Source organism: Protopterus annectens, chromosome 16.part0 (assembly GCF_019279795.1).
Source record: "Protopterus annectens isolate FY-2018-M chromosome 16.part0, PAN1.0, whole genome shotgun sequence".
Lineage (NCBI taxonomy): Eukaryota > Metazoa > Chordata > Ceratodontiformes > Protopteridae > Protopterus > Protopterus annectens.
Genome location: NC_056750.1, coordinates 72,310,179 through 72,327,530, shown reverse-complemented (window position 1 = coordinate 72,327,530; position 17,352 = coordinate 72,310,179). Strand labels below are relative to the sequence as shown.

Here is a 17,352-nt window from a genome sequence, read left to right as displayed (position 1 = left end):
GCACACTGTGTAGCTGGCCAAATATACCTTTGCCCTGTAAAGTATTCGTCGAATCAATTAAATGCATTTCAATGAATACATGTTGCTCATTTGGTATTCAATATTACATTTGAATGGTGTAATATAGACCCCATTTTTTTTCAGTTTATATCACATCTCTGCATTATGCCCTGTTTTACCACATAAATAAAATCTTTTTTATAACATTCTTTGATTGAATGATCATTTTTGCACAAAAATAACAAGTCTTTGATTGACCCTGTATTTCACAAAACCCCTATTAACATGAACATTAATAATACTAGGTACGTGCATAACATTATCATTTTCCATAGCATTGTTGCCTCACAGCAAGAGGTTCTCCTGTTTGATTCTCGGCTTGAGTGCCTTCTGTGTGGAGTCTGCATGTCCTCCCCACTGTCAAGTGGCCTCCGAAAGACATGCGTGAATGGGCGTGCCTTCACTGAAGGTTGGCGTCGGGCAGGCAACTCAGCACCATAAAAATCGACTGCCAATCAATAGCTGACCGGAGTTCCGCTGTGGCGACCCCTAACCGGGAAAAGCCGAAAAGAAATATTACTCCACATTCCTATCCCCATTCCATAGTCCTCTTTCATCATATAATTTTGTAGTGTCCACTACTTCTTTACATTACTTAACAAATGTTCTTTCAGTTCTTTTGCTTCGACTGCAGTTCTACACTGGATCGTTATTCTTTTTTGTATTTGTCTGTAAAAAACTTGCACCACATATTCTGAACATGGACAAATATTTTACTTTTGTTCATATGTACCCAACAAAATTTCCATGGCCTGCCCATTCTCAAATGTCAAGTCACAAAAAGTCTGTTTATTAATTAAAATAAATGATCTCGCCTCTTTTGCTTTGACACGCACATGTCCTATGACAGAGTCCCAGACCTCATACCTGTCCAAACCTTCTTCTTTTTTACTGCTGACACAGACTGTACACATCTTTTTTGTTTCTTTTATTTCTTATTTTTCCTTTGTTCCTTCTCCAACAGTTTATACATAAGTTCTTGTCTCTGGAACCTTCTCTTGTACTGTCTTGTCTTCTCTTTTTACTTTTTCTGTTTTTTTTTTTCCATGATGTTTCTTCATGAAATTTCTCCTCCATTTTCTGGCTCACTTTGGTTTACCATTTCTTCCAAATAATCATCCCTCAACCCCTTCCCCATTGGGGGGTTTTACTCATTCATTTTTCAAAGGTAACTGTCTCTCCTTCAAACAATCTCCTCTGAAAGTTTTCCTCTGAATCCCTCTCTATTTCAGCTACAATCTCCTTTCCTTCATAATCACCTTTTCCTCCAGTGTCACTGTTTCTTTCTGCACCTACATCATCAGAAAAAAACATCTGGCAGTGATTCTACCATTTTGACTACATTTTCAGTAATCTTAATTCTAGTTTCAGAATGAGCTGAACCAGCCATGTTTTCTCCCTGTTTCTCCAGGCCAACTCTCAACAGGAGCAGGAAGTTCATTGTGTCACACACAAATGCTTCCCCCTACTATCAAAAGTTCATAGGTTCATAGGTTGGTACTAGGCTATCAGCCCTAGGGCCTATACAAGCCTAGCCATTACAATTCCCTGGCTATTTCTTCCCACATTATTTACTTTCCTGGACCCCTGTCTAGCAGGGCAACTGACGTGATCCCTGGGGTGAATTTCCTTTCTCCCATCCAATCATCAAGGTTCCTCTTGAAGAGGTCCAAAGAGGCACTCTGCTTGACATGTATGGGCAATCTATTCCAGAGTCTGGGGAGTCTCTGGGTCAGGAACCTATCCCTCCAGCATGTTTTGTTTATTGTGATGACAAGGTTTAGATCCCTGAGCGTGTAGCTCTGAGGGATTGGGATTTCTTTAAGTGTAGCATGTCCAACAGCTCTGGGTTTGACATGGCCTTGTATGTTCAGCAGAGATCGCCTCTGAGTAGACGATATGCGACAGAGTATAGCTGGAGTTTTTTAAGGCGGTCAGCGTAGGGCATCTGCTTTAGGCCTGTGATTCTTTTAGTAAGGTATTTCTGAGGCCTTTCCAGTTGTTGCAGATGTCTTGAGAGGTACATACCAAATGGGGCATTGTATTGTATAATGGGTCTAATGAGGGATGAGTACAGTAGGACAATGACCTCCTTTTTTCTGGATGAAAAGCCCTTCATGATGAGGTGTGCCACATAGAAGGATTTCCTGACTGTTGTGGCGATGTGGTTATCGAAGGTGAGACCACTGTCCACCTGTGTCCCTAAGTCTCTTATCACACTTTCTGTGTTTAGTGTACTGCCACCTATATGGTAATTCATGGATACATGTTTTTTCCCAAAGGGGATAACAATACATTTCTTGGCATTGAGCTTGAGCCCATGGCTCTGGCACCAAGCATCTGTTTCTGTAAGGCCCTTTTGTAGAGTATCCACATCATTTGGGGATTCAATAATGGCTCTCAGTTTGCAGTCATCTGCAAACTTTGTTAGCCAGAGTCCCTTAGTGTTGACCTGTACTTCAGAGAAGTAGATGCCAAACAAGAGCGGCCCCAGGACTGAACCCTGAGGTACTCCACTTGTCACTTGTCTGGAGCTGGATTTGGAGTTGGCTACTTTTACAGTGTGGGTTCTATCAGTAAGCCATTTAGCAACCCATTGGGTGACATAGGGATTAATGCCCAACTTAGTAAGTTTATCTATGATTCCAGAGTGGGGGATGGTGTCAAAGGCCTTGGCAAGGTCTAGATAGGCTGTGTGGACCACCTTACCCTTGTCCATGGCTCTGGAGACTGATTCAAAGAAGTCAATCAGGTGCAGGAGACAAGATCGGCCCTTCACAAACCCAAACTGGGTGGGGTCCAGTGTTTGAAGTTTGCCAATGTCTTTGTTTATAAGTTCCATGATAATACACTCCATGGCCTTGCTGATAAGGCTTGTCAGACTGATGGGACGGTAGTTTCTGGGATCCAAGGTGGATCCCCCCTTGTGGATTGGGATAACTGTAACTCTGCGCCACTCAGTGGGCACGAAACCTGAGGTGAGGCTATGATTAAACATGACACTTAGGTGAGGTACCAGTTCATATTGTAGTTCATGTAGTACACAGCCTGGGATGTCATCTGGTCCCATGGATGCTGTATTCTTGGCTTTAGAGAGTGCGTTTTGTACCTGTGTGGCCATTATTACTGGAATTTGGCAATCTTCCGGTATTGAGATGGGCCATTTAGGGGGTGAGAGGGGGTGAAGTTGGCACTGAATCGATCTGCCAGGATATTGGCAATATCCTTCGATCAGTATATTTAATGCCATTCTGTTTTAGCTCAGAGCAGATCTGAGCATTGCCATTTAGATTCTTGACATAGTTATAGAATGCTTTGTGGTTGTCTTTGGAATCTTTGGCAATTTTATTTTCCTAACTAGCTTCGGAGGATTTTATGAGGCATCTCAGTTTCTTACTGAGGCTAGTAAGGAAGTTTTGCATCCTGGGATTTTCCTCTTTTCTGCAAAAGTTTCTTCCTTTTGTTGTAAAGTTTGTTTATGGTAGGGGACCACCAGATTGGCTTCCTTTTTGGATGAGAGCATTTTGATCCTATTTGGGATGGCACGATTCATGCATGAGTGGATGTGCTTGTACAGTGCCTTAGTGTAGGATTCAGCAGTTGAAGTTTCAGTTCCGTCTGCATGGGTGTCATGAAGTTTGTCACTTCTGACTTGAGTAGCATGAAGTTGGCTTTGGAGAAGTTTTTATGGTGGTTTCTTTACTGGGGTGGGGTGGGATGTGGATGTTAAGGGTGATTAGCTTATGGTCAGACCTGACTAACGAGGGGTGACCATAGGTATGGAGCATTGATTTCCCATGTTGGTAATGACCAGGTCTAGGATATTGGAGCCCCTGGTGGGACTATGGATTAGTTGATCCAGGGCATTGGAATTTATGAATTCCAAGAACCATGGCGAAAAGGTGTTGGGACATGAGTAGTTTTCCAGTTAATGGCAGGGTAGTTAAAATCACCCAGTATTAGGGTGTTTGGTTCTATCTTAATATTTTCCAGTATGTTTAGAAAGGTGTAGTGAGAATCTTGGGATATGGTGGGGATCTGTAGCAAGCTACAATTTGGATTGCAGTCTTACCTAGTGTTAGTTGCACTTGGAGAATTTCAGACACATTGTGTTGGCCAACTAGCCTGGTGGTGTGAATATCCTTGGTGAATATTGACACTCCTCCACCTTTAGTGTTTCGGTCCTGGTTTGGTGGCGAAAAGTGTGGTAAGAGTTGTAGCCTGGTATTGCAGGGTGCTCTCTGGAGCCTTGAACCAGGTCTCAGTTACTGCACAGATATCGATGTTCTCCATTTTAGGAGTGCCTCAAGAGAGTGCATTTTGAGGTTTAGACTTCTAGCATTGAGTAGCATTACCTTCAGATTTTGCATGCTTGTACCTGTTATGGTGGTGGTTTTGTCCTTTGAAGTTTGCCTAAAAAGGCACTATAGGGGTGGCAAGAGCCTTAGCCAGTAACCTGAATCCCAGGAGTGACAGGTGCAGACCATCTCTGGCAAAGCATTGTGGTCTGTCAATCATGTCATCCCAGGCAGACAGATACTGGATCCCCTTTGAATGACACCATAAGCTTAGCCAATTGTTGAAGTCAATCATTTTATCTTTATATTGTGGTATCATTCTGGGCGAAGGCAGGATGCTACTCAGGGCTAGGGTCATACCTGCCTGGGCCACATGATCCGAGAGCTCTTCCATGTCTCTTTTCATGTAGTCCAGGGAGGTGCGTCTCAAGTCATTCACTCCAACATGGACAATGACAGAGTCATATTTGTACTTGTTGTGGAGTGACTTGAGTGCATGCGTTATGTGGCGGATCCTGGCACCCGACAGGCAGCTGACTGTAATTTTCTCCTTATTCAACCTGGTGAGAGGGACATCAGTGTGCCGGACTATAGAGTCACCTATGACTAAAGTGTTAGGTACATTGTCTTGCCTTAGGGGCTGTTGCTGGGTGGCACACTGGTGTTGTGAACTATGTGACACATTGGTTGTGATTGGTGTTTGTTTGCGTTTCAGCTTCAGAGGTCTTTGTTGCTTGGGCAGGTTACAGTTAAGTGCCTCTGCATATGTGGATTTAGTGTTGCTATATGTGGGTGTTGGTGATGCGGGTTTAGAAGGGCTATGTGTTGCTTGAGGTGTAGTGTGGGTGTTAACCTTCTCCTCTTGACTGTTTAGCACAATCTTGGGTGGAGAGAGCTTTGCTTCCATTTTGGCTATGTAAGTGCATCTCTCACAGGTTGTAGTGTTGGGTGGTAGGAGGAGAGGGTTGTCTGTGTACATGAGGCAATTGCTGCATTGCCCCAGTATGCCCAGATTCACCAGGTGGACAGGAGAAATCACCGAAGCTGACCCTTGGACATGCCTGGTTTGGGGCTTTTTTTTCTTTGTAAAGTATAGGAGCTGTTTCCTTTGCAAGGTACTTTGCAATTATAGGCTGTTTAGTGCCTACTATTAATTTCTCCTTGTTAATAAGGAGAGTTCAGTGTTTGTATGAGTTTAAGGCTTCCTAGTGCTTTCCAGCAGGTATTAGAGAAAGTGCTAGTCACAGGGATGCTTAAAGGTAAGATTGAAAAGAATGCACTCTGCAGTGTGCACTAGAGAAGTTAGATGTGAAAGTAGGTAACTTGAGTTTTACCTGTTTAAAAAGTTAAGATTTAGTGGAGAGTTACTATTTTTAAAACAGCAAGATGGATTGAAAGGGGTGGTCACTTTTGTATTTCGGTACTATGAAATACTGTAGGATGGCCAATAAATTTAAATAATTGAAGGGGTGGGATTTCAAAAATGATGATTTTGTGATTACTCACATAAGCCAGTGAAAGTAGAGAGAAATGAGATATATGGTCAGATTAACATAAGAGGCGGGCAACTAGAAAGACAGTGGTATTTAACAAGACAACTTAAATGGTTGGGAGGGCGGAAAAAAATCTGCCTGACTCAGAACAGAGAGAGCTGTGGTCTCTTTTGAAGTTTTAATATGCTGTTAAAACAGAATGCAAGCAAAACACAAGGTAAAGAAAACAAACTACAGTAGTCAAAATATAGAAAGGCAATACAGTAATACAAAAAAATAAAAGCAAACTAACCTTTCCTTCACAGCAAAGTGTAGCAGAGTCTGGATGAGCCTTTCTGGTAAAGCCTTTGGGTTAGTACTAGGCTAATTGCCCTTGTGGGCCATTTTAAGCCTAGCCAATTACCCCATGTAAGAATCAAACCCTGCACCTTGGGTTTGCAAGGTAAACACCTTAACCATTCTGCCATCTTCCCACCCAACGTAGGGAAAGTTCCCCTGATGCCCTGGTAAAATTTTCCCCAGTAGTATAAATACCACCTCTTGTCTCCTCTGAAAAGAGATCAAAAGCCTAGTGTGGCTAAACCTGTCAAAAAAGGATAAAAAAATAAATTAGTATTAATTAATTACATTGGCTAATTCATGTTAGTAATACATATCTCCCTTCCTGTAAGTAATATCCTTGGTAAGAAAAACATGCCTAAATCAAAGTACAATGATGTAGGTTTGACATAACTCAGACTGGCTGAGTAAAATTAGTACACCACTTCAGTGACTGAAAGTCTAGCTGTGATTGACTTCCTGCTATAATGCAGGAACATTGCTGAGGAGAAAAAAATGCTCAGCTCTAAGATACCATAGAGCACCTACAGCTTGAAAATGCTGTGCCACGAACTGTAAAGTCATGAACTGTGAACCACTGCCAGTCCACCTTATCTTTAAATGGGCATGGAAAACCCTGTAACTGGTACATGAGTGTCTTGGTGACTCACAGAAGTCAGTTCTGGACTGGTATTAATTCATACATGGCATCTATACCTGGGAAATATGCTAGGACCCAATGTTACTGGGAGCCCTGGAAACACAGGAAAGACCAAAGAAGGTGGGTTTGTCAAGGTGAAATATAACTGGAATGGAAATATGGTAGCCTTATCTGCAAGGCCATCGAGAGGATCATCATGGACCTTACCAACAAAGATATTGGTAACATCCAAACACTTGATCCTACTCAATTTGGATTTGTCACCGGGAGATCATGCCTGTTAAACCTGGTGGACTTCTTCAAGACACTCACCAAAGGCCTTGATGAGGGAAATTTGTGTATACAGCCTACCAAAGATTAGCTTAGCCAAGGATTTTGACACTAACCCCACTCAGGCATAATTGACAAACTCACCCAGCTAGGTATCAACCTGTATATCATTAGATGGGTCACTAACTGGCTCACTGATAGAACCCATATAGTCAAAATAGGAGAATCCACCTCCAAAAGCAGAACCGTAACCAGTGGCATTCCACAGGTATCAGTCCTGGGACCTCTACTGTTTAGAATCTATTTCTCCAAAGTGCAAGCTAAAACTAAGGTCTGTAGCTGACAAAGTTTGCTGATGACTACAAACTGGGAGTGGTCATAGAAACTCCAAACGATGTCAACATCCTACAAGAGGGGCTTACGCAGACAAATGACTGGTGCCAAAGTCATGGCCTTAAACTCAATGCAAGAAAATGTATTATCCCTCTCAGTAAGAGTGATGTTTCTGCTAATTACCACAACAATAACAACACTCTAAGTATACACTCAGTGGTGACAGACCTGGCCACACAGGTTGAGAGCAACCTTACCTTTGATCACCATGTCCCCACAGTGGTAAGAAGGGCATTCTATATTGCTCATCTCATAAGTAAGGGCATTGCCTCCAGAAAAAAAGAAGTTATAACCTCCCTGTACTCTTTCCTCATCATGTCAATTATTGACTACAAAACCCCTTTTGGTATGTACCTTTCCAAGCACCTACAGCAATTGGAGAGACCACACAGGTTCCTCACAAGGGAAATTCAAGGTCTTCAGTATCTGTCCTATGTGGATTGCCAGAAATCACTGCCACTTTATTCTGTTTCATACAGACTACTGAGAGGTGATCTCTGCCTTGCATATAAGAAAATCTCTGACCCTGCTTTACTGGAAATACTGCATATCTGTAAGTCATTTGGTACATGGGTTACTTGCTCTAATAGCCTAAACCTGGTGTGCGACATTACCAGAACCTGCTGGAGGGATAGATTTGTCTCCCAGAGATTATCACACTTTTGGAACAGACTCCTGCTTCATATCAAACAGAGCACCTCATTGGCCCTCTTCAAATGCAATCTGGGCAACTGAATGGGTAACCATAAATTCACCCCAGGGGTTCAACCTATGTCCCTCTTGGACAGGGGTGATAGGTGCTGATCATGGAAATAAGGGTAAAATTTGGCAAGGCTTGTAAGGGCCTTAAGGTCATTAGCCTAGTAACCTCCTATGATCCTATGCATTGACTCTGCTGGGTGTTTGGCATTTATGATTGTGAAACCAAAACTAAAGGAGATACAGCTACACTGGTCCAAATATTCATTGTGCATATTAAACCTTGATCTACCCTGGATTCTTAGACCAGTGGGCAGCATACATAAGGTCAAAATGAGACACAAAACATGAACTACAAAAACTTAACTGTGAATTATGGCTAAATGTTTGTAAACCCTGCCAGAGGAACTCATGTAAACTCATTACAGGTAATGTGGTGAAGCATTAGGAAACAGTGTTTCAAGAGGAGATTAAAGTTTGGCTCAGAGTTTGGCACCTTGTTTACCAACATCCTAAGTCATATTTGTGAATTTCAAGTGGCTGAGAGTTCTGTGCCTGGAATTCATCTTTATGGAGGACTCAGGGGACAGTAACAAGGAAACAGTTTATTACAACAATAACCATTTGCTAACCACATAAGTCTACAGTCCCTTTTCCAGGGCATTCCAGGAGCACTGTCTGATTAAGCAGCTTGTTCAGGGTCACACAGTAGGCCAAGGAGGACTGAGGGAATCATACCCTGTACCACAGGAACTACTGCTCTCAGCAGTAACCCTCTGCACCAACGGCCTGATACAATAAAGATAATATGCTTTATTCCTTTGGAAATGTACACTTTTTGACATTTTAGTTATTTTATTGCTTTAAGAATTCTGTTTAGAAATGTGTTATTTGATTGTACATTCTTTGATTTTTGTGTTTTAGTAATGTTAGTATGTTTTGTTGGATCTACCTGAGAACAACAAAAGCTCTAAACCCAGACAACGAGAACACTGACACCGGAAGACCGACAACATAAATAATCGACAGTTCGAAATCCCGACGCTGAAAACACCAACATGTGAAACAAGCGCGACTGTCTAAGTATGCAATAGTGACGGACTTTAGGGTTAGGGTGCGGGTAAGGTAAGTGTGCGTTAGTGACGGACATTAGGGTTAGGGTGCGGGTAAGGTAAGTGTGCGATAGTGACAGACTTTAGGGTTAGTATGCAGGTAAGGTAAGGTAAGTGTGCGATAGTGACGGACTTTAGGGTTAGGGTGCAGGTAAGGTAAGTGTGCGATAGTGACGGACTTTAGGGTTAGGGTAAGGTAAGTGTGCGATAGTGACGGACTTTAGGGTTAGGGTGTGGGTAAGGTAAGTGTGCAATAGTGATGGACTTTAGGGTTAGGGTGCGGGTAAGATAAGTGTGCGATAGTAACGGACTTTAGGGTTAGGGTGCGGGTAAGGTAAGTGTGTGATAGTGACGGACTTTAGGGTTAGGGTAAGGTAAGTGTGCGATAGTGACGGACTTTAGGGTTAGGGTGTGGGCAAGATAAGTGTGCAGTAGTGATGGACTTTAGGGTTAGGGTGCGGGTAAGGTAAGTGTGCGATAGTAACGGACTTTAGGGTTAGGTTGCGGGTAAGGTAAGTGTGCGATAGTGACGGACCTTAGGGTTAGGGTTTGGGTTAAGGTTAGTGCATAGATAGTTGTATATGTAAGGTTTAGTGTAGGTTTGTAAGGTTTTTGGTGTGCTTGTGTTGTGTGTGTGTTTTTTGGAAAAGGAATTTATTTTGTTTTGTTGACTGTCGAGATTGTGGTTTGTCGGGCATGTGGACTTTCGTGTTTTTGAACTTTCAGTTTTGTGGTGTCGGTGATCTCGTTGTCGGTGTTTTCGCTTGTTGGTGTTATCAGGTAGATCCGTTTTGTTACTTCCTTATTAGTACAGAGGTTCGGCACCTTTAACCTAAATGTTACATGTGTTAAATGTGGCTATGTCTCGTATTAATGGCTTCTTTGATTTAATTTAAATGTCAACAGATATTTTATTTCAGGTTCTGACTGCAGGTGACTCAGAGGTGATAGTGTTCAACACCAGCAGCATGCATTTATGTTGATAAATTTTATTTATATCAGAGAGGCATTTCACATGGTACAATTGTTTATTTTGTTATTTTTTAAACAGTCAACTAATATTTATATTGGCAGTTCACGGGTAATTACAGCATCATTGCTGCATTTACAATTGGCTTAGTTCAATGAATGGTAGAATGAATATTCACCAGCTGCTTGTCTGTATTGCTAATGAATATTCATTAAATATGTGAGCCATGAGAAATTGAGCATTTATATATTTTGCTGACTTTGCTGTGGGTTATATTTGTGGGGGGCTTGGTACTGCACATTTGAGAGACAGTGATCTGTCTCATCACCAGTATATGTTGATTTACTGAAATGCTCAAGCATTAAAACTCGTGATTGAGACTGACATTTTGAATATACACTTACTGAAAAATCTAAAACACTGAAACAAAAGCTGATCATACAAATGAAAACAGTTTCCTTTTGCAGCTAGTTAACCAAAACCCTATCATTAATTGAGACACTCTTTGTCTGAAAAGTAGTAGTGTTACTAAAAGATTTTTTTTCTAATGTTAGGTATAGGATTGGTGTTAGAGACAGGGGCAGGGTTAGGTTTAGGGCTTAGCATGCATTAGTAAGGCTCTGCAGGAGGGATCCCCCCTACATGCACCATCTTATTAATGCATGCTAAGCCCAACCCTGTTCCAGACTTTAGAAAACCCCTTTCCATAAGACTACCATTACAGAAGAGACTCGGACACAGACCACATAAAACAGCATATTTGTACAACACTAAATCTGTTGAAATATTTATCCAGTCTTAGTGTCAAAATTCTTTCTCTAGCAAACTTCCATATTTTTCAAGTTTTTTATAGATTAGACTGGTCCCAGAAAATGAGTTTATTTACTTAAAACTTCATGCTGCCAATGCACTCAAAAGCTGGCTATTGAAACAATACTTTCAGAGACCACAAAAACAGATCAGCTTTCTTCATAGACAGGGATGAATTAAAATATCTTCACTTGGTACTTACACACACACACACACACACACACACACACACACACACACACACACACACACACACACACACACAAATCAACATGGATTCTCCACTAAAGGCTTCAACTCCTTTCCTGCACAGGTGCTCTCTGATGTACCGTCCCTCTTCCTTCTTGTATAGGTAACTCCCTCTAAGCGTCATACCCAAAGGTCACAAACCTGCTTACTGTCAGGACACTGGGCTTTAAATAGTCCTATCTGCAGGAGTCAGTTTTTAATTCTAATCTGCTAGCCTGTTTCTGGGTTAGTATCTTTAAAGAGATTTGCCACCAGGATTCTGCTGGTGCCCAGTGTGGAAGCATTGGTTCCAACCTCAGTAGGTGGGCTGTTGGTCCACAAAAGCCTACCTGCTTTGAGGTAGCTATGGACTGGTTGATGCATCAGCTTTAAATAAAATGGCTATAGGGTCAGTGTCCACAAAGATAACTTAAAGTTGGCATCCTTTTGATGGTACTACCATTAATGTGGGGCATGATCTGTTACAAGCATGGACCCACTGCTCAGCTGGGAGAATTTAAAGGGAATGAAGGCCCATTTAATGGATAACATTACCTTTCAATAGCCGGGTGTAGACTCTCAGCATTAAACAGCTTCATGCTAAAGTAGCAGATAGGGTGCTGTATCACATTTTTAACCTGTGGTAACAGTGTCTATGCCTACCTTAGAGGCAGCAGTATATATTAAGAATGGTTTTGAGAAGGCAGGGGCCATCAGGAAAATTCAATAAAACGTACACAAAGTTTTTTCCCCATGTACGCATCATGGTGCAAACAATTTTAAATGCAATAAGCTCCATGTACCGGAGTGCAATCACATGCACACATGCGCAAATACGGAACCTTTTGTGCAATGCAAATTTTGGTAGAAGTAGCTGAATTTTATGCAAATTAAGCAGGTGGAGTGATCCAACAACCCGTAATGCACCCGTGTATACTCTGTCCGTGTTAGTAGTGTACGCGGAAATTTTCCACATACATGGAAAGAAGGGGATGTAAAGGTCCACAAATAATTCCAATGAAAAGGTTAGATCCCATACAGAAATGTTCAAATCATACATTGTGGATGCCTGAAAATAGCAGAAATTATGTCAAAGTGATATTTAATTTTTTTTTAAATTGCCGCATGTTTGAGCTATGTGCCACATTGCGCAAACATGTTTAACATAAAAATAAAAATAAATATGTAAAAGAACAGTATTAAGTACTCTAGACAATAGTACTGTAAAACCTTGCGTCTGATTTGCACAGTCATGCTTTTGTGCTGTTAACTAGGTTACACGGCTATGAACAGTGTAGTTTCTAGGCTGTCAGCATGAATATTATGCAAATGAGAGGTAAATACCGTGGATGTGTTGAATAGCTAAAAGGAGCAACCATGTATGGATATCCACTTCGTGTAGGCTCCTTCACAGTGTTTATATTCCCAGTGGATGTGGATGACATCAAGGGGTGTGTCATGTCACTCTTAGGAGGTTTTTGTCGTTACTGCACGTTTGCGCAGTGCTCCTCTTGCAGCAAATGGTTTGGGCGTACCTTAGCTTGTTCACACGATCAGACAACCCATGTCCCAGTCATGCGCTACACAGCTATAAATGGAAAATGGATGTATTCAATTAATATACAGTTTTGCATAGCTATGCTGCATGACTTTGCGCACAATGCAGAATTGCGCACTAAAGGGCCTTTAAATCATGTCAATTATATCCTAAGCAGGTGAACTGCATCATAATTAACCAATCCCATGTGGTGGACCTACTCCAGAACTGTATAAAGTATGCATACACCCCACATTCTGATTTTCCCTCAATACTCTAAGCCATTGGAGTACAGACTTGGAAATTTTAACTGAGATAATGCTAGGGGCTGCTGCAGCTATTTTACATTTGTATGTGCTAGATGCTGAAGTCAGTGGTGCTGGTGCTGCTGACAATAGGCCTAGATCAAGAAAGAGTAGAGTGTTCAGGCCCAGGGTAACCTTCCAAGGGCTACATGAGCTGGAGATTGTAGACTGCCACAAGGTGGGAAGGGACATATTACAAGAACTCAGGGAGCTCTGCCACCCTCAACTCAGAGCCAAGCAAACAGAGGGGAACCCATCCCAGTGGAAACTAAGGTATGTGTCGTAGCCCTTAGGATACTAGCTACAGGTACTTTTCAAAATCCAAATGGGGACATGATAGGGGTCTCACAGGCATCTGTATCAAGGATACTCCACCAGTTTCTGGATGCTATGCTCCCATATGCCAATGAACACATATCTTTCCCCTTTCCCCTGAGGTAAGGGCCAGCAATATGCAACAGTTCTACCGTGTAGCACACTACCCTGAAGTACTGGGTGCCACAGACTGCACTCATGTACACATCAAGGCACCACCTGGTGAGCAGGGCAGAATCTACATTAACTGCATGGGGTACCACTCCATCAACTGCTAAGTCGTGTGCAATGCCCAGGGGATTATCATGAATCTGTGTGCTGGCATCCCTAGAAGTTATCATAACTCCCATATCTAGCACACATCACAGATCTACCAAATGTTTGCTTGGGGGGGGGCATCCCACAGGGCCATTTACTGAGGGATGCTGGCTATCTCCTGGAACCATGGATGATGACACCCATCAGAAATGCACACACACCGCAGTGGAAGAACACCATAATGAGGCACACACATAAACTAGGAACATCATAGAGTCGGTGTTTGGGCTTCTGAAATCACAGTTCCTGTGCGTCGATATATTGCAGCATACTCCATGTACAGGTACACAGATATTCTCAGTATGTGCTATGCTACGCAATCTGATCCTGCAGAAACAGCTGCAGCAGGATACATGTACACACATATTCACAGTATGTGCAATGCTACGCAATCTGATCCTGCAGAAACAGCTGCAGCAGGATACATGTACATACATATTCACAGTATGTGCAATGCTACGCAATCTGATCCTGCAGAAACAGCTGCAGCAGGATACATGTACACACATATTCACAGTATGTGCAATGCTACGCAATCTGATCCTGCAAAAACAGCTGCAGCAGGATACATGTACATACAGATTCACAGTATGTGCAATGCTACGCAATCTGATCCTGCAAAAACAGCTGCAGCAGGATACATAAACAGCTGCAGCGGGATACGTAATACACATATTCACAGTATGTTATGTGCAACGCGATCCTGCAAAACAGCTGCAGCAGGATACATGTAGATGCAGAAACAGCTGCAGCAGGATACATGTACTCTGATCCTGCAGAAACAGCTGCAGCAGGATACATGTACACACATATTCACAGTATGTGCACGTTACGCAATCTGATCCTGCAGAAACAGCTGCAGCAGGATACATGTACACACATATTCACAGTATGTGCAATGCTACGCAATCTGATCCTGCAGAAACAGCTGCAGCAGGATACATGTACACACATATTCACAGTATGTGCAATGCTACGCAATCTGATCCTGCAGAAACAGCTGCAGCAGGATACATGTACACACATATTCACAGTATGTGCAATGCTACGCAATCTGATCCTGCAGAAACAGCTGCAGCAGGATACATGTACACACATATTCACAGTATGTGCAATGCTACGCAATCTGATCCTGCAGAAACAGCTGCAGCAGGATACATGTACACACATATTCACAGTATGTGCAATGCTACGCAATCTGATCCTGCAAAAACAGCTGCAGCAGCATCAGCAAAGAGAAGAAATACACAGCCACTCACCAGTGCCTAGCTCACCAGAGCCACAGTCACAGCACAGCCACCCACCAGTGCCTAGCTCACCAGAGCCACAGTCACAGCACAGCCACCCACCAGTGCCTAGCTCACCAGAGCCACAGTCACAGCACAGCCACCCACCAGTGCCTAGCTCACCAGAGCCACAGTCACAGCACAGCCACCCACCAGTGCCTAGCTCACCAGAGCCACAGTCACAGCACAGCCACCCACCAGTGCCTAGCTCACCAGAGCCACAGTCACAGCACAGCCACCCACCAGTGCCTAGCTCACCAGAGCCACAGTCACAGCACAGCCACCCACCAGTGCCTAGCTCACCAGAGCCACAGTCACAGCACAGCCACCCACCAGTGTCTAGCTCACCAGACCCACAGTCACAGCACAGCCACCCACCAGTGCCTAGCTCACCAGAGCCACAGTCACAGCACAGCCACCCACCAGTGCCTAGCTCACCAGAGCCACAGTCACAGCACAGCCACCCACCAGTGCCTAGCTCACCAGAGCCACAGTCACAGCACAGCCACCCACCAGTGCCTAGCTCACCAGAGCCACAGTCACAGCACAGCCACCCACCAGTGCCTAGCTCACCAGAGCCACAGTCACAGCACAGCCACCCACCAGTGCCTAGCTCACCAGAGCCATAGTCACAGGAGGACTTGGAGAAGGAACCCCCTGTTGATGCCCCTGTAGCCAGACATAGGCATACTGTGTACACCCTGGCTTTGGCTGAGAGACAACGCATAGCACATTCACGGACGACCTAGGGACTGATACCTTACTCCTACTCACATACATATATTAAAATTGATGCCAGGCAACTCACACATCCTATACATGTCCATGTATTGGCTGTGTACTGCTTGCATCAGACAGAGTCAGCCCTGAACTACAGTGTCAACTGCTGAATTTGCAAGGTAAGTCCGTAACCTACCCAGTATTCTAGTGGATTATTATGACATGTCATTGTACCTATGAAAATGGTACATTATACAGGTAACTATGATGTGCTATTTGGACAGAAACTACATCCACATGAGACAACAGACACCTATTCCACTATCATGTCTTCATTTGTAATTCATCGCCTCATGCATGGAATATTCATGCAGTCCTACTGCAACAGATTACTGGTACATCATTCAAGGGAGATGTTAGAACAAAGAAGTTATGTCTTACCATAGCGTTCCATCTGTGTTAACAGATTACTGGTACATCATTCAAGGGAGATGTTAGAACAAAGAAGTTATGTCTTACCATAGCGTTCCATCTGTGTTAACAGATTACTGGTACATCATTCAAGGGAGATGTTAGAACAAAGAAGTTATGTCTTACCATAGCGTTCCATCTGTGTTAACAGATTACTGGTACATCATTCAAGGGAGATGTTAGAACAAAGAAGTTATGTCTTACCATAGCATTCCATCTGTGTTAACAGATTACTGGTACATCATTCAAGGGAGATGTTAGAACAAAGAAGTTATGTCTTACCATAGCGTTCCATCTGTGTTAACAGATTACTGGTACATCATTCAAGGGAGATGTTAGAACAAGAAGTTATGTCTTACCATAGCATTCCATCTGTGTTAACAGATTACTGGTACATCATTCAAGGGAGATGTTAGAACAAAGAAGTTATGTCTTACCATAGCATTCCATCTGTGTTAACAGATTACTGGTACATCATTCAAGGGAGATGTTAGAACAAAGAAGTTATGTCTTACCATAAGCTGCTTGGTCTTACCATAGCGTTCCATCTGTGTTAACAGATTACTGGTACATCATTCAAGGAGATGTTAGAACAAAGAAGTTATGTCTTACCATAGCGTTCCATGGTGTTAACAGATTACCAAAGAGTTTTTATGTCTTACCATGGCGTTCCATCTGTGTTAACAGATTACTGGTACATCATAGATGTTAGAACAAAGAAGTTATGTCTTACCATAGCGTTCCATCTGTGTTAACAGATTACTGGTACATCATTCAAGGGAGATGTTAGAACAAAGAGTTTATGTCTTACATAGCGTTCCATCTGTGTTAACAGATTACTGGTACATCATTCAAGGGAGATGTTAGAACAAAGAAGTTATGTCTTACCATAGCATTCCATCTGTGTTAACAGATTACTGGTACATCATTCAAGGGATGTGTTAGAACAAAGAAGTTATGTCTTACCCATGGCGTTCCATCTGTGTTAACAGTTATTATTACTGGTACATCATTCGCTGGGAGATGTTAGAACAAGAAGTTATGTCTTACCTGGTACATCACTCAAGGGAGATGTTAGAACAAAGAAG

The 17,352-nt window shown here is 42.7% G+C and overlaps 1 protein-coding gene across 1 annotated transcript in view; it reads left to right on the top strand.

Annotated features, from left to right (window-relative positions):
- LOC122790515 (extensin-1-like) overlaps positions 1–15,702 on the top strand; it is a 25,998-nt gene extending 10,296 nt beyond the window's left edge. The window contains exon 2 of the mRNA XM_044058065.1: positions 15,004–15,702. Within this exon, the coding sequence (XP_043914000.1) occupies positions 15,004–15,702 (699 nt within the window). The remainder of the gene's footprint in view (positions 1–15,003) is intronic.
- The last annotated feature ends 1,650 nt before the right edge of the window (positions 15,703–17,352 follow it).